General features: G+C 47.7%; 1 protein-coding gene across 4 annotated transcripts in view; it reads left to right on the plus strand.

Moving 5' to 3' along the window:
- Positions 1 to 21,895, plus strand: part of CARD10 (caspase recruitment domain family member 10) — a 42,842-nt gene extending 20,947 nt beyond the window's left edge. For all 4 annotated transcript variants that reach the window (XM_083573922.1, XM_083573919.1, XM_083573921.1 and 1 more), the window contains exons 10-22: positions 746 to 892; positions 2,324 to 2,439; positions 3,553 to 3,593; positions 4,883 to 5,003; positions 5,565 to 5,745; positions 7,590 to 7,713; positions 9,540 to 9,780; positions 13,077 to 13,146; positions 14,580 to 14,673; positions 16,533 to 16,685; positions 18,172 to 18,293; positions 19,015 to 19,130; positions 21,204 to 21,895. In XM_083573922.1, coding sequence (XP_083430048.1) covers positions 746 to 892; positions 2,324 to 2,439; positions 3,553 to 3,593; positions 4,883 to 5,003; positions 5,565 to 5,745; positions 7,590 to 7,713; positions 9,540 to 9,780; positions 13,077 to 13,146; positions 14,580 to 14,673; positions 16,533 to 16,685; positions 18,172 to 18,293; positions 19,015 to 19,130; positions 21,204 to 21,411 — 1,734 coding nt within the window. In that variant the 3' untranslated portion in view covers positions 21,412 to 21,895. The remainder of the gene's footprint in view (positions 1 to 745; positions 893 to 2,323; positions 2,440 to 3,552; positions 3,594 to 4,882; positions 5,004 to 5,564; positions 5,746 to 7,589; positions 7,714 to 9,539; positions 9,781 to 13,076; positions 13,147 to 14,579; positions 14,674 to 16,532; positions 16,686 to 18,171; positions 18,294 to 19,014; positions 19,131 to 21,203) is intronic.
- The last annotated feature ends 4,141 nt before the right edge of the window (positions 21,896 to 26,036 follow it).

Below are 26,036 nucleotides of genomic sequence, written 5' to 3' on the forward strand. Positions count from 1 at the left end.
AATTCATCAAGCTCTTGGTTTATTACTTAGGCCCTCAACTGCAAACTTGCAGTTTTACCAGCTGTCCATCTTCAAATTGAAGTGGGTCTTTCCCGCTTTTCTTCTATGGAGCTTGAGCTGGCAGGCCTGGGTTTCCAAGGTGGTCTCCCATCCAGGCCCTCACTCGAGCCACACCTGCTTTGCTTCAGCAAGGTAGCTGGATCATGCGCCTTCATGCCACAACCTGGGAGGGACCCTGCTGTGTTGTGAAGCACATGTCATAATAAAGTAGGCCATGAGTATCTGCCGTGTACATCCGTAGTGGAAGCTTTCCTACCATTCAGTAACAGAATAGCTCTGGTTGCAGCTCCACCTGCCCAAGATAGACAAACAATAGCTCAAGCGTGTTGAAGATGGTGTGATTTCAGGGAGCCTCATTACCTGTCGTATGCACATATATTTTTGAACCATGCAAGCCTGTGTGTGTTCACTCAGAAGTAAGCCCAATTGTTTTCATTAGGGCTTACTGCCAAGTAAGTGAGCATAGGAGTGCAGCCTGTGTGTTGGTTAATTTCAGTTGTGCAGTCTTGTGGTGCAGTTAACCTTTGAAGTGGCTCGTGGTCAGAGGTGTTGTGGCCTCTCCTCTGTCCCCCCTAGAATCACTGCAGGAGGTGCAGCTTGGAGAGGGCGGCAGCTTGCCAAGTTTCAACAGTGCCACCTCTCTTGTTGAGGAGCTGACTCCTGCTTTTGTTTTTCCACCCTGCAGATGTGTTCCTCCTCCCATTCACTTTGCTCCATCCTAAGCAGCACTTGGAGCATGGTAGAGAAGCCTCCATCGCTGGAGGGTGGAGTGGTTGATACGCCAGGTGTCTTGGATGTCGTCTTCCCTGATGACTGTATAAGCCAGAACGGGGTAAGAGAGGGGTTGGATAAAGCCAGAATGTAGTAGAACTCATGCCTTGCATGTAAACGTTTCCCAGATTCAATCTCTGGCATCTCCAGTTAAAAAGAATCAAGTAGTCTAGGGACACGGGTGGCGCTGTGGGTTAAACCACAGAGCCTTGGACTTGCCGATCAGAAGGTCGGCGGTTCGAATCCCTGCGGCGGGGTGAGCTCCCGTTGCTCGGTCTCTGCTCCTGCCAACCTAGCAGTTCGAAAGTAAGTCAAAGTGCAAGTAGATAAATAGGTACCGCTCCGGCGGGAAGGTAAATGGCGTTTCCGTGCACTGCTCTGGTTCACCAGAAGCGGCTTAGACATGCTGGCCACATGACCCAGAAGTTGTATGCCAGCTTCCTCGGCCAATAAAGTGAGATGAGTGCTGCAACCCCAAAGTCGGCCACGACTCGACCTAATGGTCAGGGGTCCCTTTACCTTTACCTTTAATTTTGGTAGGGCTGGACAATATATCAATACATCATCCAAAACCTGTTTGAAAGTCCATATTGTGATAATCGGTTTCATCATTTTTGACCTGGCAATATATTTTGAATCATGATGTGTATATGTGCTATGCAAAAATTACAATGTGAGGAAAACTGAAGCCAGCCAAAGCTTCTCTCAGTTCCTGCAGCCCCTTTAACTTAGCCAGCTCAGCTCTCCCCCACCTCCTGCAGGAGCCAGCGAATCACAAGAGCAGGCGCTGGCAAAAAACATGATGCGGGGAAAACCGTGAAGCCAACCAGTGCCTCTACGTAGCTCCATCCTCATTTCAGACATTGTGATATATTGGTATATAGCTGGTGATATCACGATGTTGAAAACCAGATGTTGCCCAGCCCTAAGTCCTGGTGGGAAAGACCCCTCCCTGGGACCCCTTAGAGCTGTGGGCAGTCAGAGGAGACATCTGGGCCAATGATCTGACTTGGAATGAGGCAATTTTCCTCTGCTCCTAAGAGTTTAGGCAGCTGTTTCACTGTGGGTGTGGATGTAACCTTTGTACGCTAGGCTAGTTTCTGCACACTCCCTTGTTTATCCAGAGTTCAAGAACATATTCCAGTCAGGCTGAAAAAAACTAAATGAGAGTGTGAAGCAGCAGCTGGGAAGTTTATACGGTCTAAGAAGAGTCTCAAGGGCCAGGCAGGTAGACTTGGAGGGCTGCATTCGGCCCTTGGGCCTGAGGTTCCCTGCCCCTGCTAGAACTCCTGCTCTTCATGCTGCCTGTTGTAACATGCACCCCCACCATCCAACCCCCCCACAAAAGTAGGCTTTCTCCTCATACACAAACTTATACACACACTTGATTTACAGTTTACTGGGTTTTAATCTCGCTGATGAACAGTGAGACAAGGAAGTTTGTGGTGCGTGTGGCGTTTTGGCTTTCAGGTCTTTTCTCCTCTCTCCTTAGGAAGTGACTCCAGAACGCGAGAGAGAAATAAACCGCCTTTCCATCTTCCCCTTCCCCCCCTGCACTGGCTCCATTCTTCGGCGGCAGCGTGAGGAAGGACCCACCCCCATCAAGAGGTGACACTTGGAATCCCAGCGCAATGGCACTCTTTTACATGTTGGTGTCTTCAGCCTCAGGCAAAGCCTCAAGGGATTTTTTTAAAGCATTGAACTTGAATGCTTTAAAATCCCAGTTCTTCCCCTTCTCCAAGTCTCCAGCTTCTTAAGGGGGGGGGGAGGAGGAGAAGGAGGGAGGTAGAATCTGTGTAGGAGGGCAGGAGAGTAGCCTTTCATTGGATGTGATGATGCTCTTTTCATAGTTTCCCATCACGGATCCCAGGCTCTTATCCCTTTTCTGCTCTCCCACTGTCCTGTTTCCTGGACATAAAGCTTTTTTTAAAGGTGGGGCTGTCATGGAGAGCAAGGAGGCAGTGAGGGGGGGGGAACAAACCCCATTTTGAGCTGAGTGCAGCTTGAAAAGGGCTGGATCTGACTCCAAATGCAGCCAGCCTTCTTTGAGCAGGAGAAGATTCCCTTTCAAACTTTCCCCTCCCCATGTCTACATGGGACAGGAGCCGACGGGCAGGTAGAAAGAAAAAGGGACTCCGTGGGCAGGACCTGAGACCTCGTGGTCTGTGCATGCTGTAGGATGCAAGGGGGTAGCAGGCAGCAAATGTGGAGGAACTAAGAGGTTTTCATTGCAGCTAGGTAGAGATACGGGTGCACCAGTTACAGTAGATCACAGGGATAAATGACTGACTGCAAGGGATGAAAAGTGGGGTGAACTGAATATGCCTTCTCTGGAGAAAGTGGGGTATCTTTTTGGGTAGGACCAGATGATGTCTGTGTGCAGGAGGATAGATGAGCAGCTGTCATTTATAAGAAGGGATGCAAAAGCTGGCTCTAGGGCTGCATCTATGAGCATCTCTGCAATGATAAGTCTTGGAAGTGGCTTGGTGGTGCTGCAGGCAGTCCCACCTAATGTAGCTAAGCCTGTTTTGCCCTCGGCCAGTACTTGGGACGGCTGAGTGTTCAGGAACCTCATGCAAACCACCCTGAGCTGTTTGGAGACAGGGAAGGATCCAAATGCAACAAAAGACATTAAGAGAAAACTGGAGAAAGGTGGAGGGATGGTTTTGATGTTTGTATGCTTTTGAATTAATCCCTTCTGTGTTTCCTTCATGCTTTTAGTTGGTCCTGTGGGTCCTTTGGCAGCTTGGAAGACTTAACAGGTATTGCCAATCCTTTTCCTGCCCCCACCCCCCGCGTTACAGAGCCTCTCTTCTTGAGAGCTGTGGGCTCCCCCCTGCCAAATCAGCTGCTTGCCCGTGTGCCCACGAGGGGGCACCCTTGCCCCACACTTCCCCTGCCAGCTCTTGGGATCCACCTCCAGGGTCTCGCCAGCACATCGTTCTGAGGCTATTCCGGTCTGGTGTGTTTAATTTACAGCGGGTTTTTGTCTGACAGTGAATTTGATTCAGTTTCAGAGGAGTGGGAACCGGAAGAGATAAATGCTTCAGCTTCAGGCTGTTATCGGTTCTTGGTGACAGGCTGTAAATCTCCCAACGCCTGTCCCACTGTATATCTCAGGCCTTGGCTAGATTGTGGAGTTTTCTACCAATGCGACTCCTTGGGGCAATTGGCCCACGTGCAAAGAGTGTCTGGCTTCTGCAGTCGGAGGCTTTGGAAAGTGGAGAGATTTGCCTAGAGTCCACTCCAACATACTTGGGGAATCCACTCCTGGATTTGCCCTGCTGCCTCCTTTTATGGGCATTTGGAAGAATCCAGTCTAGGTATTGGTGGAGTACAGCTGACCATCCTTTCGCCTGCCTGCCACTCTGCTTGATACACTGTTCTCCAAAACTTATGTACTGAGGGGTCTCTTCTGAGATTATTCTAGCTCAGGTGTGTATTTGTGGGGGGACCTTTTTTCAACCCAAGAGGTGCATGAAGGAAGAGGCACAGGACCAGAGGCAGAGCACTGAATGTAGATTAACATTCACAACACACAAAAGCCAGAGGGTTCCCCCACACACGCAGCTCTCCATTCAGGCAAGGTTGGATACATAACCACAGTTTGGGGACACATTCCAGCCAGGCAAAAAGAGGGTGTGCAACAGGGCCCTCTTAGGGGGCGTGGCTTGCAAAGCCACTTAGGGGGCGTGGCTTGCAAAGGAGGCGTGGCCTAGGAAGAGTCCTGAGGGTCAGAGAGGGAGGCATGCAGCCCCTATCCTGAGCTTTCACTGCCCTTACTCTAGCTGTCTGGGATTTGCTTTTCTCCGCAGCTGTCGGTTGCACAACTGAGCTGGTGTTAAGTGACCTAATAACTTTGTTGAGGGCAGGGTTGTGTGAATCCTAACCTACATGGCCAGCTGCCCATGTAGCTGGATCATTTAAATGCAGTTCTGGAGCTTGGGGTTTCCCCGGCCCAATGACTTCAATGCCTTTCAAATGAAAGGTGCTTATGAATCCTTGCATGTTGCCCATGGTAACTTCTTGTTGTTCTGTCTGTCTCTCTCAGGAAGTGCCGTCAACACTCCTTCATCTGCCAGATCCCGTTCCTCTTCCAGCAGTGCCTACACCAGGGCAAAGTCAGAAATCTGCTTGTCTAGAAGCTCTGTCAAGCAGGACTTCTCCAGGAGGTCTGTTTCCCTTTCTCAAACAAACACTCCTGCCTCCCTGATGGTTTGGAGAGGCAGCCCTATGAATGCAGGCATCCTAGGTGGGGCAGGCACGCTGGGTAACTCTGTGAGGTCTGTGCCTGCAGTTGAATGGCATCCGTTTCCAGGACTCATCTCCCCTCCCTGCTGCTGGGTCCTGCAACCATTGCTGCTGCTTCCACCGCTTCACCTGGTTGTGAAGATTGGAACACGTAAAGCTGCCTTTTATAGACTTGTTGACCCATCTACTCCATCAGTGCCTGCTCTGACTGGCAGCAGCTCTCCAAGTTCTAACCAAGGTCCCTCTAGTCGAGCATCCTGTTCTCAACCAGAAGCTGTGGTTCTTCCAAAAGTTGTTGGACTCCCAAAAGTTGTTGGGCTCCCAATTCCAATTAATGGCCAGTAAGACAGAGATTATGGGATTTGTAGTCCAAGCAACATCTAGAGGACCACAGGTCCATCCCGGCTGCATATCCTGCTCATCGAAACAGAGAATGAGAGGTACCAAATTCTAAATCCATGCTGTCTTCCCTCCCCATTCAGGTCTGTTGTGGTGCATCTGCCTCACACGGGGCCCATAGATGTCCCAGCGCCCCAGAGCAGCAGACTGGCTGGGGACATCACCATCCTTGGAGGAAACACAACTGGGATTTATGTCCAGTGGGTGAGGCCAGGCTCAGAAGCGGAGCGCGTGGGGCTCAGAGAGGGATGCCGACTCCTAGAGGTATGAATGAATGTATGGAATTGCAGATAATGTCAGAGTGGGAAGAGTTATAAGGAAGTGGAATGGGTGGGGGGTGGGGGACTGCAGTAATAAACCAAAAGGTGACTCCCCTTGTTTGTCTCTCGGTTAGTCAGATATACAATGCAGAATGACACCTAGTGGCTGAATTCTTTATTGCAAATGTCTTACTTCAGACATTCAGCTGCTGCCTAGTTACTTTTGCACGGGTCCCCTCATACTTTTGCATAAGTCCTGCAATGGAGATGTCATTTACACCCATGCATAAGTAAACCTGGCATCAGGTCGTAAGTGGTTTATTTGCATAAATCCCCTCCCCAATGGAGGATGGCGTTGATATGTGGATGTGGGCTTGGTCCATTCCAAGACTATACTAATTATACTTCACATGTAATTTAACCTTTGCAAGCAATCAAGTTGGTTAGGGAGGGGTGTAACTTGGTGACAGAGCACATGCTTTCCATGGGAAAAAGTTCCAGGTTCAATCCCTAGTATCTTCAGACAGGACTGGGAAATATTCCTGTCTGAAACCCTGGAGAACCACTGGCACTTTGTGCAAGCCGGCTAGATAGGGAGCCTGTGGCATGGTGCTCCAGGTGTCGATGGACTCCAGCTCCCATCAGCCCTAGTCAGCAGAGTCTGATGGTCAGGGATTGTGGGAATTGTAGTCCAGCGACATCCTTAGTGTAGGGAATACTGAGCCAGGTGGAGTGACGGTCTGACTAGGTACAAGGCAGCATTCCGTGTTCCCAAAACACTTCATATACATTACCTCTTTGTCCTTCTTGCAACAGCTGGGTAGGATGTGCCAAGTACTGCTGCTGTTCCCATTTTGCAGATAGAAATCTGAAAGAGAGCCTTGCCTAACAAGTACATGGTAGAGGCAAGATTCAAACCTAGGATATCCTGAGTCCCAGCTCTTAAGTCTTTTACCCACCAGGCTACACCAACTACGAAAAGATTGGGCGTCTTTTTTAGTTTCTGAATCTGATTTGCACACCTGTGCCCACTTAAATGCCCGACTCCCATCGCCTGCCCTAGCGATGCTGGGGAGCCTTTTCCAGCGCACAGGCTGCATTTCCATCTGTGCAACCTTCCATGGGCCATGTGCTCGTGGTGGGAGGGGCCAGAGGTAAAGCAGGCAGAGCAATATATGCCGATTTTACTTTTGTTTGACAGGCTAGTTTCACATCCAGGCAAGCAAGAGGCATTAGCAGAGTTAACAGACATATTCCAGCCAGGCAAAAATGCTCAAGGAGGGTGTGACTGGGGAGAATCTCAAGGGCCAAGTTGGGCCTAGGGTTTCCCCCCTTTGTTCTATAGCTGCTCTTAATGTCTGTCCATGTGCTACCCTAGTGGCTGATATTCGTCTAGGCTGCAAGAATGAGCTTCCTTTGTTCCTGATTCTCCCCAGAAGTTGTCCCATTCCCCAGCATTTACATGGGCACTGGGGTGAATGTGCATAGGCCACAAGTCCACCTCTGAACAGAGCGGCCTGGAGCCTGTTTCAGTAGCTCTGGAAAGTTCTTCTTCAGTTTAGGATCTCCCAATTCCCTGCACCCCTTCTTTGAAGAAAGATCAAAGAATCCAACAGCAGCCTGTTTTTTCAGATCTCCTGTCCCCGGGAAACCTGCTATCAAGCATGCATTAACAGCCTACAGCTTGCTTGCTTGCTTGTTTTGTTTTAAAGATTGCAGAGGGGATGGATGGAGAGGTAGCAGCACAGTTCTTTTTCTTTTTTTTAAAGTCCAGATTATTATTATTATTTTACAAAGCTAATTGTAACTGATCCCTGCATCTCTGCTCTGTGTGTGTTTCTGCGGCAGCTTAGGGGTCCACAGCTAAACGGGGAAGTGCTCTCTCTGGAGAACTGCACCCTGGAAGTAGCTTACCTGAGTCTGCTGCACTGGGATGATCCATCTGCTCTGCTTTTCCTCCCTGATATGAGAGGTAAGCCACTTTTTCCCAATCCTGCATATGTGATTGTTCTATCGTTAACTAATCTGGACAGTCAAGGCTGTGGGTCTGTTGTGCAGCTGCGATGCTGCAGCAGAAATATTTTAGCTGAATATCTGGCCTAGGGTGCCGCCACTTTTCAAGTTTTGATTTATTTAGGAAAAGTAAGCATAAACCAAGTTTCTAGTCCCTGTGGCTATGGAATGATATCTTAGAACCCTGCCATCAGATCACAGGAGACTTGCGGTTAGCCAAGAGTGGCAGTTCAGTGCAGTGCCCCTGTTGTAGCTCTATGCTTTTCTTTTGCAATACTTGAAGTGTATACCGCGCCGTTCATTTAGGGTGTCATATAGGTTGCCATGCTGGGACAGATTTCCCATTGCTGCTGCAAGTCTCTGGTATCCCATGGCTTTCTAATTTGCTTGTACAGCTTTAAGGATTACCCTTGCGGTGATAAGAGTCCCTAATTTTAATTTAAGTCACCTAGATGGAATTTGTCCAAAATCTGGCCAGCTCAAGCCAGACTCCCCAGTAGCTTGGATTCAGATCATGGGAGTTAGTGCCTGGAGGGCAGTTTGGGTTGGAAGCCCAGATGCCTCTTTTCCCTTTGAGTAGCAGGGCCGTTATGGAGCCCTCTCTCCATAATCAGCTGTCTATAAACAGCATCTTTAAACTAGTGCTTCTTTTACATACAGGACCTCAGTTTAGAGGACTTTTCCAAGTAGCCTTGTCACAATGCTGGAATTGCAGAGTCCCGTGCAAAAGAGCAAGGAGAGGGGACCAGCCACTGGCTCTTCCTGGTGCTCCGTTTTTGGAGCAAGGCAGTGTTGTCCTGCTCTCATGCTGATCAGTAACAGGATACAGAAGTTCTCTCTCTCACTCTCTAATGCTTTTTTGAACACCATGTTCACAGGAGAGGTAGGAGGAGTAGAGGGCCCACTTATTGGGCCCCCTAAGTCACACCTGCTTATCTGATGTTGGAGAGGGATACATGAGACTTCTAGATCTCCCATCTTTTTTTCCTTTGGTGCTCCTGTGAGTTCCTAATTTTATGTGGAACTTTCCCCCTGGTTACACAGAATTTGAAGACTTCTATCTATCATCACCCTCTCTTGTCTGACTTTTTCTGTGCACGTTACATAATGCATCATCGCGATGAGCTCCATCAGGTTCCTTCCTCCATCAACAATAACTTGGAGACATCCGCTCCACTGAGCTCCAGCTGTTAGAGGGAAAGGAAGCAGGGCACTCCATCCATCTGCTCTGCCGAGAGACCAGCAACTCATGGCTCCTCCTCCTCTCCTTGGAACTCATTTCATTCCAACTGGTCATTACAAGAGCTTCCTTATAACAACTTGTTCCTTATCTGCAAAACCCAAACAAAAACCAAGTGCGGAGGGGCCCTTTGTTACAAAACCGTGCCTGATTTTGCTTTTTTCCTCCTCCTCCCTCCCAGTCACTTTTCCTTTGGTGCTGTGTCATTTAGATTGTAAGCCTGAAGGCAGGAACTGTACTGATGTTTGTGAGCTTCTCCTTGAGCCTCCTTTTGTGTTCCTGAAGAGGATGGTAAACCATGCTTCGGATCAAAAACGAATGCATTTATTTGGGTCTCTCAACTGCTATTTGCAGTTTCTTCTGCATGCTAGAGGCTGTACTGGTGGTGGAGGGGGGAGCAGCAACAACAGGAGAGAGCTGCTGTTTCCATGCCTGGCTTGTGAGCTACCTGGTTGGCAAATGCAGGAGACAGGCAGCTGGACTAGATGGGCCTTTGGCCTGATCCAGCAGGGCCCTTCTCATTTGCATGCTCTTCTCTTTACCAGGATACCAGCCTCTCAAAGAAGCACTGGATGCTGGGAAGAAGGTTCCTGGCGACTCCTTTTATGTGCGGGCCAACCTGAGCCTCCTGGAGCTTGCTGACCCTTACGCCTTGTGCGTGAAGCACCGGGAGATCCTTCACGTCACGGACACTTTGTACAAGGGGCGGCTGGAGTGGTACTGTGCCCGCGTGGATCCCTTCACCCTCCAGGACTTGGACAGTGGCACGGTACCTAACTACAGCAGGTAATGGACCTCTGTCCCTTGGGTGTGATTTAATGCACAAGAACGTAAGTGGGCGGAGGGCTGCTTTGCATGCACAAGGGATGCTTCCAGTCTTTTGGGGTGGGATTCAGTCATACTGGCAAATTCAGCCTGTGCAGTTATAGCCGAATGAGAGAATCATGGAATTGTAGAGCTGGAAGGGACCACGGGGGTCATCTAGTCCAACCCCTTGCAATGTAGGAATCCTTTCGAACCTATGACCCTGACATTAAGAATCTCATGCTCTACTAAGTAAGTTATCCTTTAGGCAAGGGAGGCCTTATACAACCACCACATTCCCCCCCTTCCCTTGCCCCGCCCCAATCATACTTCTTGCAATGAGGAAAGAGACTGGAAAATGCAATGGAAAGTGTGGAGTAACACTTGAGGCAACATCCTCTAACTTCCCAGTAAGCAAACCGGAATGGATGCTCAGTAAACAGCCACCTGTCATCTAATCTCCCTGCGAACAAATTGGGATGTATGATCAGTAAGCGGGTTGTCTGGAAGCTACCAAGGTCAATGCCTGGTATCTCTAGTTAAAAATGGGGAAAAGGACAGTAGCAGCGGGTGATGCAGCCGAAATTTGCCCAAGACAGAATTTTAAAACTGGAGGGAGGGAGAGAAGGGTCAAGGGGTCACCTAGTGCAAACCTGTGCTTGAGTCTGGGAATCCATAGAATTCAAGCGTTCCAAATGCTTGATGGCTGCCCAGCTTTTCCCCAAAGATCTTGAAAGACATACATTGGGTCCCAGTACATTTCTGAGCACAATTCAAAGTGTTGGTGTTGACCTTTAAAGCCCTAAACGGCCTCGGTCTTGTATACCTGAAGGAGCGTCTCCACCCCCATCGTTCTGCCTGGAAGCTGAGGTCCAGAACCAAGTGCCTTCTGGCAGTTCCCTCATTGTGAGAAGTAAAGCTACAGGGAACCAGGCAGAGGGCCTTTTTGGTAGTGGCGCTCGCCCTGTGGAACGCCCTCCCATCAGATGTCAAAGAGATAAACAACTACCTGACATTTAGAAGACATCTGAAGGCAGCCCTGTTCAGGGAAGTTTTTAATGTGTGACATTTTAATGTATTTTTAATCTTTGTTGGAAGCCGCCCAGAGTGGCTGGAGAAAGCCAGCCAGATGGGCGGAGTACAAATGATAAATTATTATTATTATTAAGATTGGCAGTGAAGGAGGATCCCTCCACCCTTCTTTGGCCATTGGCTGCCTTCTAAGCTGCTCTTAAGAGCACAGGGAACTTATAAGGAGTCAGGCCCACTGGAACATCTGGCTGTGTCTACATTGGCTGGGAGCATCTCTCCAGGGCTTCAGGCAGCGGACATTTCCACCTCTACCGGGAGATAATGGGAAATGAACGTGGGGCCTTCAGCATTCAAAGCCCTGCACTACAACCCTTCCCATAACCATTCAAGACTTCTCTCCTGAGTAACTCCCTCCCTGTAACTTAAGTACATTTAGATGCAGTCGTGCTCTTTGGGCAGCAGAACCCGGAAAACAGCTGCTGGGCATAACAGAGATCTAGAGAGCGACTAATACCAAGAGATGGCATCAGGCAGCTTCTTAAGATTCCCCTCTATTTTTTTGTAGTTGCAGCACTTGACTAGCACAAGGTACGGCGAGTTGTAACCCATAGATCTAAGCACCACTATGATATGTGGGTGCTGTAGGAGAAGGGTTTATAGGGGAACCCACAACTGGGAGGAGGGGAGGTTGTTAGTGAGTGCCTCCCCGCCCCCATTTAATTTCTTCTGGTAAGGCCCTCCTCCTTTGAGGAATCCTAACAGTTGCAAGAGCTTTGTGGAACATTCTGCCCCCTGAGAATTGCCCAAGTCCAGTCTGCAGGTTTTTAGCAAGATCTGCAAAAGCATCCTTGTTTAAACTGGGTTTTTAAAGGTATCTTGTAATATTTATGTAGCGTTATTGGATTAATTTTAGATGGACTCGGGTTTTGGAGTGCTAATTGAGTTTTATTTGGTGCCCTGCTTTTTATTGTGTCTCCACTGGATTTTTAGAGAAGGCTGAGTGGATGGCAGGCAGTGCTGGGTAAGGCAGCAGAAGCAGAAATTTGGTGGGGGGCAGCCAGGTGGAGACGTGGCCACACTGCTGTTGCAGAGGCTGCCTGGGAGCTGTAGGGAACTGGTGAATCAGTGGATTTGAGCTGGGATTCGGGAGACCGGGTCAAGTTGCCCCTCAGCTCTGGAACATCCATGTGGCCTTCCCTGGTTAGGATCTGTGTGCTGAGCTCACCTCCAGTATCATTAGAGATGAATGAGAAGAGAATTGTGTTAAAGCACTTGGAACAGAGTGGAAATAAGTAATGACCACACAGTCCTGTGGCATCTTAAAGGCTAACGGAATTTGCCATAATAAATGGTTCTTGCTGCAAAAGACTTAACACGGCTGCCCCTCTGGAAGTAATGATGTGTATATAAAAGCTCAGGCTGCAACCTTTAATAATTTAAATTAATTGGTTAGGGCCATTTTAATAGACTAAAAAAAAAAAGGACCTCTGGTTTGATTGGGTGGTAAGTTTTTATTTTTTTAAAAGTTAAATGTGAGTTTACCCTAAATACTTGCAAAAACTGAAGGTGGCAGGCAAATCTTAGAAGTGGCACCCCCCACATCACTTTCTACACACATGGCCCTTGCTGAAGCATGCACTTCCATCACCATGCCTCCCCTCACTTACATAAGCTCTTGTTGTAATTGTACACACATTTATGCACATTTGATTTTTTTAAAAAATCCGTTTGATTAATTGACTTTCCTTAATGAAAGCCCAGTTGCACCTCCCTCTTTCCAGTGTTGAATTCTACACTGAATTCCCCATCACTTTCCAAATTGCATTAAGTCTGGCTTTTGTTTTTGTTTTTGTTAAACTGGATTTGTTCTGCTAGGCTGACAGAGTTCCTTAATCCACTTTAGTTGCACAGACCTAAAGTTCTGATGTGCACTTGAATCCTGCAAAACACTGACTGTTTGGAAGCACTGGCAGTGTACCTCTGTGTTTCCATGCCTTGCTAAGCAAAACAGGAGCTGAGGCTCACCATCCTGGCTGTTTGTGAGGATGAGAGATATCTCAATATGCCTTCTTCACTAAAAAGGGCGTTGGGAATGATCAATTCCTGTGCCTCTTGAGAGCAGTTGGCCATGGTACTGCTTCTCTCTCTCTCTCTCTCTCTCTCTCTCTCTCTCTCTCTCTCTCTCTCTGTGTGTGTGTGTGTGTGTGCTCCCATCAAGCTGGTTTTCAATTGCCGTCATCTTTCAGGGCTCATCAACTCTTGAAGATACAGGAGAAAAGTCAAGTGGCAGCCCAGCAAAAAGGCTGCAAGACTAAGGTAAGCTGGAGGTGAGAGAACAGGGGGAATGTGTGGGTTGGGAAGAAAGGACTGGTGGTGGTATTATTATTGTTAATCATAAAAGTTCTTTGAGTCCACTCTTGGAGAGCCCCCCTCTCCAAAAGCCTCCCAGAACAGCTTGCACTTAGTAAGGGAGTCCCTTATCCTCAGGGTTGCAATCCAAAAGGAAAAGGGATTGAGATGGAGCAGAGGGGGAAAAGCAGATAGAATGGTTGCTGCTCATTGGTGATTTTGGTATAACTCCTTGGCTGTTATGCCAAAGTTGTTGAGAGAGGAGGCTCACATTTGTAAGCTGTGCACAAGAGGAATTGTCTAGACTCAATCCTGGAACCTGCAAATCAGTCAATCAATCAGTAACTGCCCTTCAGCCGAAGATCACTGGGCGGTTTACAGTATAAAAACACAAAATGATATGGTGCAGCCAGTGTCGTGCAGCAGATAGAATGAAGGACTTGGACCACAGAGACCTGAGTTCAAATCCCCACTCAGCTACAAAACACAATGCGCAACCTTGGGCCAGTCAGTTTCTCTCCAGGCTAGCCTACTAAACATTCATCCCTGGGTTAAAGGGCTGAATATGATAATAATAATAATAATAATAATAATAAGTAATAATAAGGTTCTTTCCTGCAACGTGTGATGTACCATAAAGGAGGGAGTGCTTTTGAACATGCAGGAAGTACTTTTATCTAGTTGTGGAGTGATCAAGTCGCACCCATCTGGAATTGCCGTGAAAAGTCTAGCGGTCTTAAGCCACCACGAGTGGCTGAAGATGCAGGGTTGTGATGTTTTAGACCAATTTATAGGCAGAAGCGTTCTGCATTTTAGGAAATCATTGCAGCTCTTGACTTAGGGAGGCTCACCGTGGCAAAATCCAGGGGTGCGGTGGGGAAGGGAAGATGGAGAGAGAAAACCCCATCCTGGTCTAAGCCTTTTCCCTTGCCCACAGGCTGCAAAGCTTGGAGCAGTCCTCGGCTCCTACTTCCTGGCCTCAGTGTCTGGTTTCCTGGATGGAGTGTGTGAGTGGGTAGCTGGTTTCTTGCTGCCTTTCTCTCTACATCACACAGCCTAGGCGAAAAGTGCTACACTTCCCTGTGTGGTAGCCGTTGTCTCTGCTGCTGCAGCGTTTTCTTAGGGACAGCCTTCCCTTATGGGAGATGCAGAGAAATGCCTTGCATTGTTATCTTGAGCTGTTTTCTCGAAGGACCGGAGCTTGCGAGAGAGGAAGGCTCTTAATTGCTGCTATGCCCTGCCTCACTCGGGGAGTTGTATCTCAAGGCACAGCCTATTTAACTTCCAATAATAAACATGTAGCTGTCATTTTGCAAGCGCCTGAGTGATGCATGCTTTGTTCTGTCTGTCTCCTTCCCCCCTCCCCTCCCCTCCCCTCCCTTTCTCTTTGTTCTTTCCAGCTGAAGAAACGGGCCCTGGACCAGCTTCGCCTGGTGAAACATAAGCAGCAAGGGGGGCAGAGTGAGGAGGCCCCTTGGCAAGAGCTTTGCCCAGGTGAATTTGCAAACCTCTGCTCCCAACAGAAAAGAGTTGCTCTTGAGTTAACATCAGATAAGTAGCTCCCACGAATGGTCTATCTACTGTGGTGTGCAGGCTCTCTGTACAGGGGCAGTGTCTCTCTGTGTGTGTTTTGCATATTCATGAGGATTTGTTTTATTTATTCAATATGCAAAACACCACCCAAAGATCACAGGGTGGCTCACAACATAAAAATACGAAGTAAGAACCCAAAATAGAAAGGAGAACAAAAGCAAACCAGTAACGCCCCCCCTCCCCACAAACACATTTTTAAAAGACATAGAATGTTAATCAGCCAAAGGCCTGGTTGTAGAGAAACATTTTCACCTGGTGCCTAAAGATATGTAATGAAGGCGCCAGGCGAGCCTCTCTTGGAAGGGCATTCCACAGTGGGGGGTGGGGGCTGCAGAAAAGGCCCCTGTGAACCTCTTGTGAAGGAGGCACATGAAGAAGGGCCTCAGATTAATATCACAGGGTCTGAATTAGTTCATATGGGGAGAGGCAGTTGTTGAGGTATTGCTGTCTTGCGTTGCTTAAGGCTTTAGAGGTCAAAACCAGCACTTTGAACTGGGCCCAGAAACTAATCCAGCCAGGCCAGGATTGGCGTTATATGCTCTGACTGTCTGGCCCCGGTGAATTTATTTATTCATTCACTAATTTGTGGATACTCCACCCTTTAATTATGCAATCGGGGTGGCTTTCAATAAAATGAACGGGGGGGAACCCACATTAAAATAGCTAGTACTTAAAAATAAAGAATAACAGCTAATCTAGAAAATCCTAAAAATGGGCCAGGATTAAATAGATTTTTTTTTAAAGAAAGCTTTTAGTTAGGCACTGATGAGGCATTTGAGTGGCTTCCAGGTGAGCCTTTCTCTTGGGAGAATGCTCCATTGCCACAGTGCCACCACTGAAAAGGCCCTTCCTTTGTTAACCACATGTTGATCTTGGGGAAGGCATTCTGATGATAACCTTAGAGTTGGATTATGTTGGCATTGTGTGCCTGCCAAAGAAGTGGGAAGCATGGGAATCTCATTCCTTCCCTCTCGTTTTCCCCAAGATAACTACAGAGCGGGGGTGGGGGCCCCTTTCAACCCAAGGACCCCATTCCTTCAAGGGCAACCTTCCGAGGGTCAGGAGTAGATGCCAAAGCGGGCAGAGCAATGGATGTGATTCTTGCCTTTGTTGATTAGGTTACATCACAGCCTGGCAAAAGCATTTGAGGAGGGTGTGGCCTGTGGGAGGGGTATGTGGCCTGGCACAGTCTCATCGAGGGCCAAATGGAGAGCTGCATGTGGCCCCCAGGACTGAGGTTCCCTGCCTTCCAGTAATTCATAGATGATGGTGATAGGCACTTGCTGTTGCTTGAATAAAGCTTGTGCTTTTTTCACTGGTCTTATTTGCTAGTCTTTATGGTCGGCTGGACCTAATGGTCAGGGGTCCCTTTACCTTTACCTTATGGTAGGATTGTAGGGATGGGGAAGCTGTGGTCCTCCTGGTTGCTATGGGACTCAAATTCCCATCAGCCTCGACCAGCATGGCCAGTGGTCAGGAATTATGGGAGCTGCAGTCCAGCAACACCTGGAGAGCAACAGGTTTCCCAGCCCTGCTTTGTGGTGGGTCACAGGACTCCTTGTTCTGCTTGGAAAATAAATAAGCAGGCCCTCTCCAGCCAGAAGTGGGCTGAGCACAGCTTGCAGGGGTCAGGGAATGGGGACCTCAGAGGCCCACGCAGCTTCCAACCATCACCATATTAAAGACATGTAAGGAATCACTGAAGCCAGCAAGCCTGCCCTCGCTTCTCTTGCTCACTGACACTGCCTTTTTATGTGCAGGTGGAACTGAAAAGCCCTACAGCCCAGTATGCCCTCTCGTGGTTCAGACCCGTCGTCCTGTCATGCTGTCACCTGCATGCTTAGCACCCCATCTCATTAAGAACCTTCTGGCTCTCCCTTCCTCCCATCAGGACTTTTGCTCGTGCCCGTCTGGTAAGCAGGAGAGGCTGAGTGATTTGACTATGGGCCGGTGGTGAAGCCGGAAACCCCAAGTGGGTCTACTTCCTTTATCCTAGCTCTGGACTTGCACCTTGAGACCATGCTAGGAAATGAGTCTCTGGTTTAATAATCTTTACTCCTACAGGAGTAAGCATTGAAAGTCTCTTTTTCATGCCTCTAGCTCAGAGTTGGGGTGATCCAGGCCTTGCAGAGATTGCAACTCTCCGTCATCTCTAACTGTTGGTCCTACTGGCTGGGGTTGATGGGAGATGTAGTCCAACCACACCTGAAGGACCACAGGTTCTCCACCCTTGTTTGAGCAAGGATCTTCCTTCTGCATCTTGAAGTGGGTGGGGGGTGACTTTGACAAGACTTTCTGCCTTTTGCCCTTCCCTACCCCACAAATGCAGGTTCCACACTTTGGGTGCAGGAAACAGAAAGTAGAAATGGGAGACCTATGGCCTTCCTGATATTGTTGGACTCCAACTCCCATCGGCCCCAGCCAACGTAGCCAATGGCCAGGGATGATGGGAGTTGGAGTCCAACAACATCTAGAAGGCCACAGGTCCCCCAGCCATGATGTAAAGAAAAAAATCCGCCACTGACCCATGTTCATGGCCCATAGTGTTGCTGCAAAGGAGGTTTGCTGATATGAGATGAATGCCTCCTAATGCAGTGAAATGTGGGACCTTGAGATTGTGCTATGATTCTTGTACTGTGTGGTGTGGAAAATGAAAGGACAGGAAGTTCTTCTGCATCGAGGTCAGGGCCAATAGATGGATCTTGAAAAAAATCCATTGGTCGATCCCCTTAACAAAACTACTGGGAACTACAGTGCTAAGGTCATGAAAACAAAAGACGTTCTTCTGTTTTCCTTCCCTTGCAAAAGAAAAAAAATAGGGCAATTTTTTCCCTTGCAAAAGAAAAAAAATAGGGCAGTTCTGCATTGCAACTTGCATGATTTACAGCGCGATCCAATGCATGTTTATTCAGAAATATCTCCCAGTGTGTTCAGTGGGTTTGACTCGCAGGTTAGCCTTAGGATGCCATTCCCTGCACTCTTAACTGAAACTGGGACTTAATTTTGATTAAAGAGAATTTCAGATTGAAGGTGCACGTCTTAGCCCAGGCCAGGGGTCCGCAACCTTTCTCAGCTGTGGGCCGGTCCAGCGTCCCTCAGACCATGTGGTGGGCCGGACTATATTTTGGCGAAAAAAATGAACGAATTCCTATGCCCCACAAATAACCCAGAGATGCATTTTAAATAAAAGGACACAATCTACTCATGTAAAACATGCAGTTTCCCAGACCGTCCGTGGGCTGGATTGAGAAGGTGATTGGGCCATATCTGGCCCATGGGCCTTAGGTTGCCTACCCCTGACCTAGGCTTTGAAAGCAACCCCCCCATGATAACTCATGCTTATTGTAACATCTCCTCCACGACTTGTCCTTTTGTGGTTTTTGCTCCCTGCATTCACAGATGCCCCTCCTGACCAAAGACTCTCCTCTGCCTCCTCCAAGAATATTCTTATCGCTGATGGGATCTCTGAAAGCCAGAGGAACTGCGGGAAGATGCGCACCATCAAGGAGGCTATTGGAAAGGTGAGGACTAGAGCACTGCAATTTCAGGGCTGAGAGGCAGGGCGAGACGAATGGTTATGCTAAACCGCCTTATGGAAAAACTCGAGACAAATTAGATTCCCCTTTTATTGTAACACTACCCAGGCAACTCTTTGTGGCGAGAGCTTCTACACTGCTATTCCCAATTACTCTCAGAGCAGGGAGTGTACTAGCGGCCATCTGGAGCTGTGGGAAATTTAATGGCTACACTTTGGCCCTGCTTCCAGGGAAGGGGAATCCAAATTATCTTCCTCTGCCTCAAACCAGTCCCAACAAGCTGTCTCCACAACTTCCTATGTAAGCTCCATGACTGCCATTTTGTGTAATATCTGTACACATCCCATTTGTCCTTCTCCAGAGAAGAGGGTCTTCTGAGTGCAGATCTGCAAGCTGGTGGGCTCTGCAGGTCTGTGGGGTGATGCTCTCCTTGACTAGCATGGGAGACCGAGTGTCCCTGAAGGTGAGTGCCGAGATCTCCTCCCACCCAGACGTATCGGACACCCAGTGTGCTGTAGATCAACTGACCCTGCCCTTCAATTCTCTCTTTTCCTCACTGGTTTGGTTGTAAATCCCATCCTTTAATGGAATTACTATTGGAAAAGCAATGATATTTCACAGTGTAGGGTTTGATTTAATGTAACTTGTCAGGGACGGGTTATTTCTTTTCCATTTAAATCAGTAAATCTGTTGGATTTCCTTGCAGAACAAACACTGCCTGCTGGAGCTGGAGGTCCAGGTGGCGAGGGAACTAATTAAAAGTGAAATATACCCCATCGTTATCCATGTCGAGGTCACAGAGAAGAACGTCAGGGGAGTCAGGTATGAAAAGCCCTTCTCAGGATTGACACGGGTTGCAATGCAGATGGGAAGAGCTGGCTTCAGATGGTATAGGCAGTCCGGCGCCCCCTTCTCTGCCATGACACAGCTCCAGATGAGAGCCCTTCTTCCTCTAGCTGAGCCTGCCGGAAGAAGCACCAACCTTTCCATTGTGCTTAGACCCAGCTCCGTGCCCTGCTGAATTACCACCTGGAGAAGGGCAATAGCTCGGTGGAAGAGCATCTTCTTTGCATGTAGCATGTCCCAGGTTCACCCTCTAGCACCTGCTACTAGGAGAGACCCTGTCTGAAATCTGTGTTGCATGCACAGTCTCCCAGGTTCAGTCGTTGGAATTTCCAAGTAGGGCTGTGAGATAGCCCTGTCTGAAATCCTGGGAAGCTGCTGCCAGTCAGTGTGGACCGAGCTAAATGGACAAATGGCCTGGTCCAGCTCGCTCAGTAGAGGATGAGGCTCTTAATCTCAGCGTCATGTGTTTGAGCCCCAAGTTGGGCAAAAGATTCCTGCATCTCAGGGGATTGGACTAGATGGCACTTGTGGTCCCTTCCAACTCTACAATTTTGATTCTATGAATATAAGGCAGCAGACTTAGGGAAATGTTCCCTGATACCAAGATGAAGGATTCTGTGGAACGCAGATAGAGAGAATTGATAAGAATAATGATCTGTTGTGACCTTGATGGAAGCATACAATAGATGAGCCTTCTTGTGTTTTGGCTCATCTTCCTCTCCCCCCCTTTTTTTCTTTTTTCTTTTCTTTTTCCTCCCCTCCCCCTCCTCCTCCTTTCCTTTTCCTTTTTTCTTTTTTTCTTTCCCATAATGGCTTATGTTCTATGCCATATACTTTGATATTTTTTGTAGTTTTTAAAGCCTTTTTCATTATTATTATTATTAAGGATTTTTCATTTAAAAAATTCTTCAATTTTGGTTGTTTATATTTATCTGTATTTGTTTAAAGAAAAATAAAAGTATTAAAAAAAATAAATAATAAGGCAGTGGACTGGGGCATTGAACCGTCTAAAGAGGTGTAGCAAGCTATGCTTTTTTGAAATTTCCTCTTCTGCGCTGCAATCAAAGCTGCAAGAGCCATGTCCTCTTTCTTGCTTTGGCAGCTGACCACCCTAGAACACAGGTGTCTCACAGTGAGAAGATGAGTATAACAGCTGACAGGTTTCCTGAAAGACAATTTCTCCATCTTTGTTGGTCCTCTCCCAAACTCCGTAGCCTCAAGGAAGTGTTTTTAGGGAACTATTCTCATTCTGTGCAAGAGGACAATAAGACCCAGTAGGCTGAGCCAATATTCTGAAACAACTGACTTGGCGGACCCCAATAGGCTGAATCAACTGACTCGGGGGGACCATAGAATTGCAGAGCTGGAAGGGACCATCTAGTTCAACCCCCTACAATGCAAGAATCTCAGTGGAAGCATCCATGACAGGTGGCCATCCAACCTCTAGTTAAAAACCTGCACCTTCATTGCTTCAATTTTTTCCTGCAACTCCTTCACAAGCAGTGCTGATGCAGAAAGCTTTGAAAAACCACCACATTAGAAGCCATATAGGCCGTTGCACCCATCTCGGTTTTCTCTATATGGATTGGCAGTGGCTCTTCCCAGTTTTGGACATGCAGTCTTTCCTGGCCTCAGGTGGAGATTGAACCCAGGGACCCTCTGCACATGAAACGAGTGCCCTACCACTGAACTGCGCCCCATCCCCAAAGATGCTGTGGACCATAAGGTTTCACCGGTTGCCCAAACTCTCCTTTGGGCGGTTACAGCTGAATTTTTTTTAAGCTCCTTCTGCAAAAATCCTGAACATTTTGCTTCAGATGGGAACGCACATGGACTGTGATTTGTGACATCGTCCTGGTGCAGGGGGCGGAGGAAGCTCCCAACTGGAGCGTTTGCTTGGCGGTCCATCAGTTCTTGGGATCAGACCATTAGACTTCAACATGCTTAAGCTAACATGCTTGACTTAACCCATCTCGGCGAATGCATTATTCATAGCGTCTTGAGGAGTCTACTGATGGCATGTTTCTCTGCTGTGCTCTTCCCTCCTAGGAGCTGGCTGGGGAAGCCGGGGCTTCGCGACTCGGAGGTGCTGAAGCAGTGCCGGAAGGCCAAGTGGACTCTGCACACTTTGCCGTGCTTGGGGGCCTGGGTGGATCCTCACGCCTGGGGCAGTGCGGAGGAGCTGGTGAAGGTGGTGCGGGCCCACGTCTTCCAGGAGCAGACCAGGATTGTGTGGGTCGAGGAGAGGGATTTGTGATGGGTGTCTGGAGGTGTCTGCAAGCAGAAAAGCCTCTGCAGGACAGAGGCTTCGATCCACGACCCGCTGATGATGTTCTGGATCTGTGATTCACTCCAGATATCCTACAGACATAGCCCATTTCCTTTGTGGTCCAGTCGTTCCCTCAATTAGCCCGAGAACGGGAGAAATGTGCCTCTGCATTTCACTGCCTCCAGTATCGACTCCACTCTCCCAGGCCCTTCCTCGTTTCCTGTGTTCTCTGTGGCTGTTGTCTCTACCTCTTTTCACATCCTGATGGAAGTATGTGTGTGCGTTGGGGGGGATGGGGTGCCCTCGTATGCACGCACATGGACATAGAGTGTCCCCTCAGCCAGAGGGACTGTGAGCGGGCAGGAGAGACACCCTCTGCGCCTGCTGCTTTATTGTGCCTAAATTATTGATGGACCCTTTTTATTGAAGACCGGAATATGGAAAGAGAATTAAATAGCATTAACAATGGAAATGAACGACTGGCTGCTTCTTGAGTTCACTGGGAAGGAAGCACATTTCCAACTTGTTCCTAGTTGCCTGCCTCTGTCTCCACTCTTTCCTTTTTGCCTAGTAATAATAATTTATTGTTTATACCCCACCCATCTGGCTGGGTTTCCCCAGGCACTCTGTGCGGCTCCCAACAGAATATTAAAAACATGGTAAAACATCAAACATAAAAAACTTCCCTAACCAGGGCTGCCTTCAGGTGCCTTCTAAAAGTCAGATAGTTGTTTATTTCCTTGACATCTTATGGGAGGGCACCACTACCAAGAAGGCCTGGTTCCCTGTAACCTCACTTCTCACAATGAGGCAACCACCAGAAGACCTTCGGAGCTGGGCCTTGGTGTCCAGCTGAATGATGGGGATGGAGACGCTCCTTCAGGTATACTGGGCTGAGGCCGTTTAGGGCTTTAAAGGTCAGCACCAACACTTTGAATTGTGCTTGGAATTGTGCACAATTCTTGAATTGTGTCTCTTTGCCCTTCACCTGCTGCCTCTTGTGTGGCTAAAGGCACAAACTGTAAGTAGGAATCTGCCTTATACCAAGTCAGACTTGCAGTGTTGTCTGCACTGACTGGTGGTGATTCTACAGAGTTTCAGGCAGGGGTCACTTCCAGCCTTACCTGGAGAAGCTGAAGATTGAAGCTGGGATCTTCTGCTTGCAGAGCAGATACTTTACCAGTGACGCATGGCCCCTTCTAGGGAAAGAGTGGCTGTCGCTTCTGTTCCTGGGCAACTTCCTGTTCCTCTTTGATTCCTTCCCCCTCAGTCCTCAGGAACAGCTGTAGTGCTTTGTCAGAAACAAGAGGTTGGGTCCACAAGGGCCTCCAGAAAGTCAGCTGTTGCACTTACTCAACAGAGGCTGTCTTCACTTAAATCTCATGAGCTGGGGTTGCCAACAGGGTGCCCTCCAATTATAGCTCCCATCACCCCTGACCATTGGCTGTTCTGCCCTGGACTGATGGGGAGCTGGAGTCCAGTAATATCATGTTGGCTGCCCCTTGATGTAGGATGACTTGCTAAGATCACTCGGCCTTGAACTCTTCCATCTTATCTTTTCCCCATGGACATGGGGGCCAAGAATGGGGTGGAGCGGAAGAGGATGAAGCACAGTAAATGAAATGCATGGAGGGGGGAGAGTTAAGAGCTACCATGCAGAAGTCAGCCCCAGCTGGCTTTTGGTACATAACAGAGCTCTTGGCTTACCTTCTGAGTTGTGTTCTGGGAAGGATGTGACTTAGAGAGAGAGAGAGTTGGTCTGCTCCCAGAGCTTGTCTTCTGTTGCTTCTAGGGGCCCACTGACATGTGCAAGATGCCACAAAAGTCTGGAAAGCTGGTATAGAGCAGCTCCTTAGCCTCTTCCTGAGTCAAGCCATTGGCCCTTTTAGCTCAATGCTGTCTATACACTGGCTGGCAGCGGCTCTCCAATATGGTCTCTCCAAGCTTTACCAGCACCTTGTTCCTGGCCTGAAGAAACTTAGACATTTTTTTGGCAGCTGTATTTCACTGTAGGAATCACACCCCACACTGTTTCTCTTCCCTGTGTTTGTTTCGGAACCTGTTTCTGACGCCCACAATTTCTTCTGGGACCCACTTGTGGTAGCTACTTCTGCATTTGTACTTTACCAGTTCCTTTTGTGCCAGCGGCCTGGTTCCCTGTGTGGGTAGAGCTGGGTTAAAGGAGTCTTGGGTAAATATTAACCCTGCAAGTTAATTTGGCCTGCCGCAGAGCAAGGGCAGCTACAGGCATGTTAGCAGAGGAATGCCATTTGCTTCCTCAGGCAGCTATTAGAAGGGTAGTAAATACCTTGTAGAAGTCGTGTAAAGAGTCATTTAATGCAGCTGCATTTGGGAAGGTGCAAAGGGGTGTGTGTGTTGTTCTGTAAAGCCATAAAACAAAAGGAGGAGGTTATTTCTCAAGAACATCAACAAAAACACCACCAAAAGATGAAAAACGGCAGCAAGGCTAAGATAAGCATTAACATAACACAGTCCTATGCATGACTTGTAGTAAGGCATCTTTTTATATTCCTAATCATAATTCATCTCTGTTGTGGCCTTATAGGCCATTGCAGTTTCTCCGAATTCTCGATTTAGAATCGAACCCAAAGATATGGGTGTTCTGAGAACAGAGATTAGATTTATGTTTGGACTGCGGACTGTGACTTTCTAACACTCTTGTACAGACGGGCTTTTAGGCTTATAGCCAGTCCATTTCATAGGTTCAAGAACCCCGATATATTGGGATACAAATTGCTGGAGAGGAAGGGGGGAAATGTTGCTTGCTTGCTGCTAGTATTGGACACATCTGACCTTGGCTGTTCTGGATTCCCTCATTTTCAACGCCTTGGTTGGCAGATTGAGAGCAGCACTTATTTTTTATTTTGTTCATTTGTTTAAAATATAAATATCCCTCTTTTTTTAATTAGGTGGCTAAGAAATAGTAGTACAAATAAAAACGTCGGTAAAAACATCTCAGCGTTGAGTAAAAATGCAGGCTGGATAAGGAACAAATGAACCCTTTGGATTATAAAACAAATCCTCTAAAAGCCCAGTGGAAAAGGAACATCTTTTAAAAGTCGACAGGATTGGACTGTGGGAAAACTAGTGCCGGGGATATAGAAGAAAGGGTATTGCTTTTTTCCAATTGAGCTTAGCACCTGTAGCAAAGGGGCTTTATGTGTGTCCTCTTCCACAGCTGTTGAAGGGTAAGGAGGCTCCTGCAGTGCCCATGTATTAGAGCCTTTTCAAGTCAAAAGCCAACATATTGAATTTTACCTGGATGTTAATAGGTAACTTGTGCAACTGATCAGGCTGAACACTCTCACATGTGTCATTCACCATGTGAGGTGTCGGGCTCTGACATGCTGCACAAATTGGTCCAGCCAGACAGCCTCCAAGGGTTGCTCCACGAAAAGTGCCTCCTGGCAGCCCAACCTTAAAGACACAGAAACATGAATGATGGTAGCCAGAGCCTTAGTGGGCGGGTTGGAAGGATATTAACTGAAGCAGTGCTAGAGAGGAGGCCAGATGATTTTGTGCCGGGAGAGTAATATAATAATAATTTATTAAGCACCTAAACAACTAGGTGCTGTACAATCAATGAAGAACAATAAAACAAATGGCTCTGCCAACAGACTTAGTGTCTGTAAATCAAATGCGGGGCAGACATGGTAAATTATCATTGGAGTAACACTGATAGCAGACTGGAGCAGGCTGCTGGCCTCAAGCCAGTCTCAAAGCAGCATAACAGATGCAAATTCCACTGGAGGCAGCAGGGACATCCCACCATTTTGTCTGGGTCCAAATATTAGGAGGATTGAGGGCTACCATGTATGGTTCTCTACATCATTCTGGGAGTCTCCTGTCACACTAGGCTCTCCAGGGATCTGTCGATGTTTCTCTTTAGCTGCTTTGGGTCAGAAAACTGTATGCGAAACGAACGCGGGGGCAAATCGACCCCCCTGCAAGGAAAGGTTGCGGCATTCAAGACAATTTATTTAGCAGAAAAGGAAGTAAGAGGTGACACGATAAAATTACACATGGCATGGAGAAATCAGTAGAGGAACATTTTCCTCTCCTTTTAAATTATTTATTTATTTATTTGGTTTTTCAAATTAAAATTTTACAGAGATATCTCAAACATAAATCATAAAAACAAGATTCTAAGGAATCTCCTGCACTTCCATTCTCTGATATTAATCATTTCCTCCTGCATCTTTTATGATGATTCAAATCTTTTACATCTCCACTGTGTCCAGAATTCACCCTTAAACTACAAGTGATATTCCAATCCTACTAACGATTTTAACTGTCCTTAAGATAAGTTACAAATTTTCCCCATTCCTTATTAAAATTTTGGCCTAAATGATTTCTGCCTCTTCCGGTTATTTTACCCATTTCAGCATCGTCCATCCACTTCATTCTTCTGTGGTAGGTACTGTATCTTCTTTCCATCTCTGGGCCAATAACATCTGTGCAGCCATCAGCAGCCTTTGGGAACATCACTAGCAGGGTTATCTGAAGATTTGTAAGATGAAATTACTACCTGTTCAGGATGAGTAATGTAATAACTTAGGTAATGATATAACCAGAATAGGAAGGGAAGTGAA

Source organism: Podarcis filfolensis, assembly GCF_964270895.1.
Source record: "Podarcis filfolensis genome assembly, chromosome: 10".
Taxonomy (NCBI): Eukaryota; Metazoa; Chordata; class Lepidosauria; order Squamata; family Lacertidae; genus Podarcis; species Podarcis filfolensis.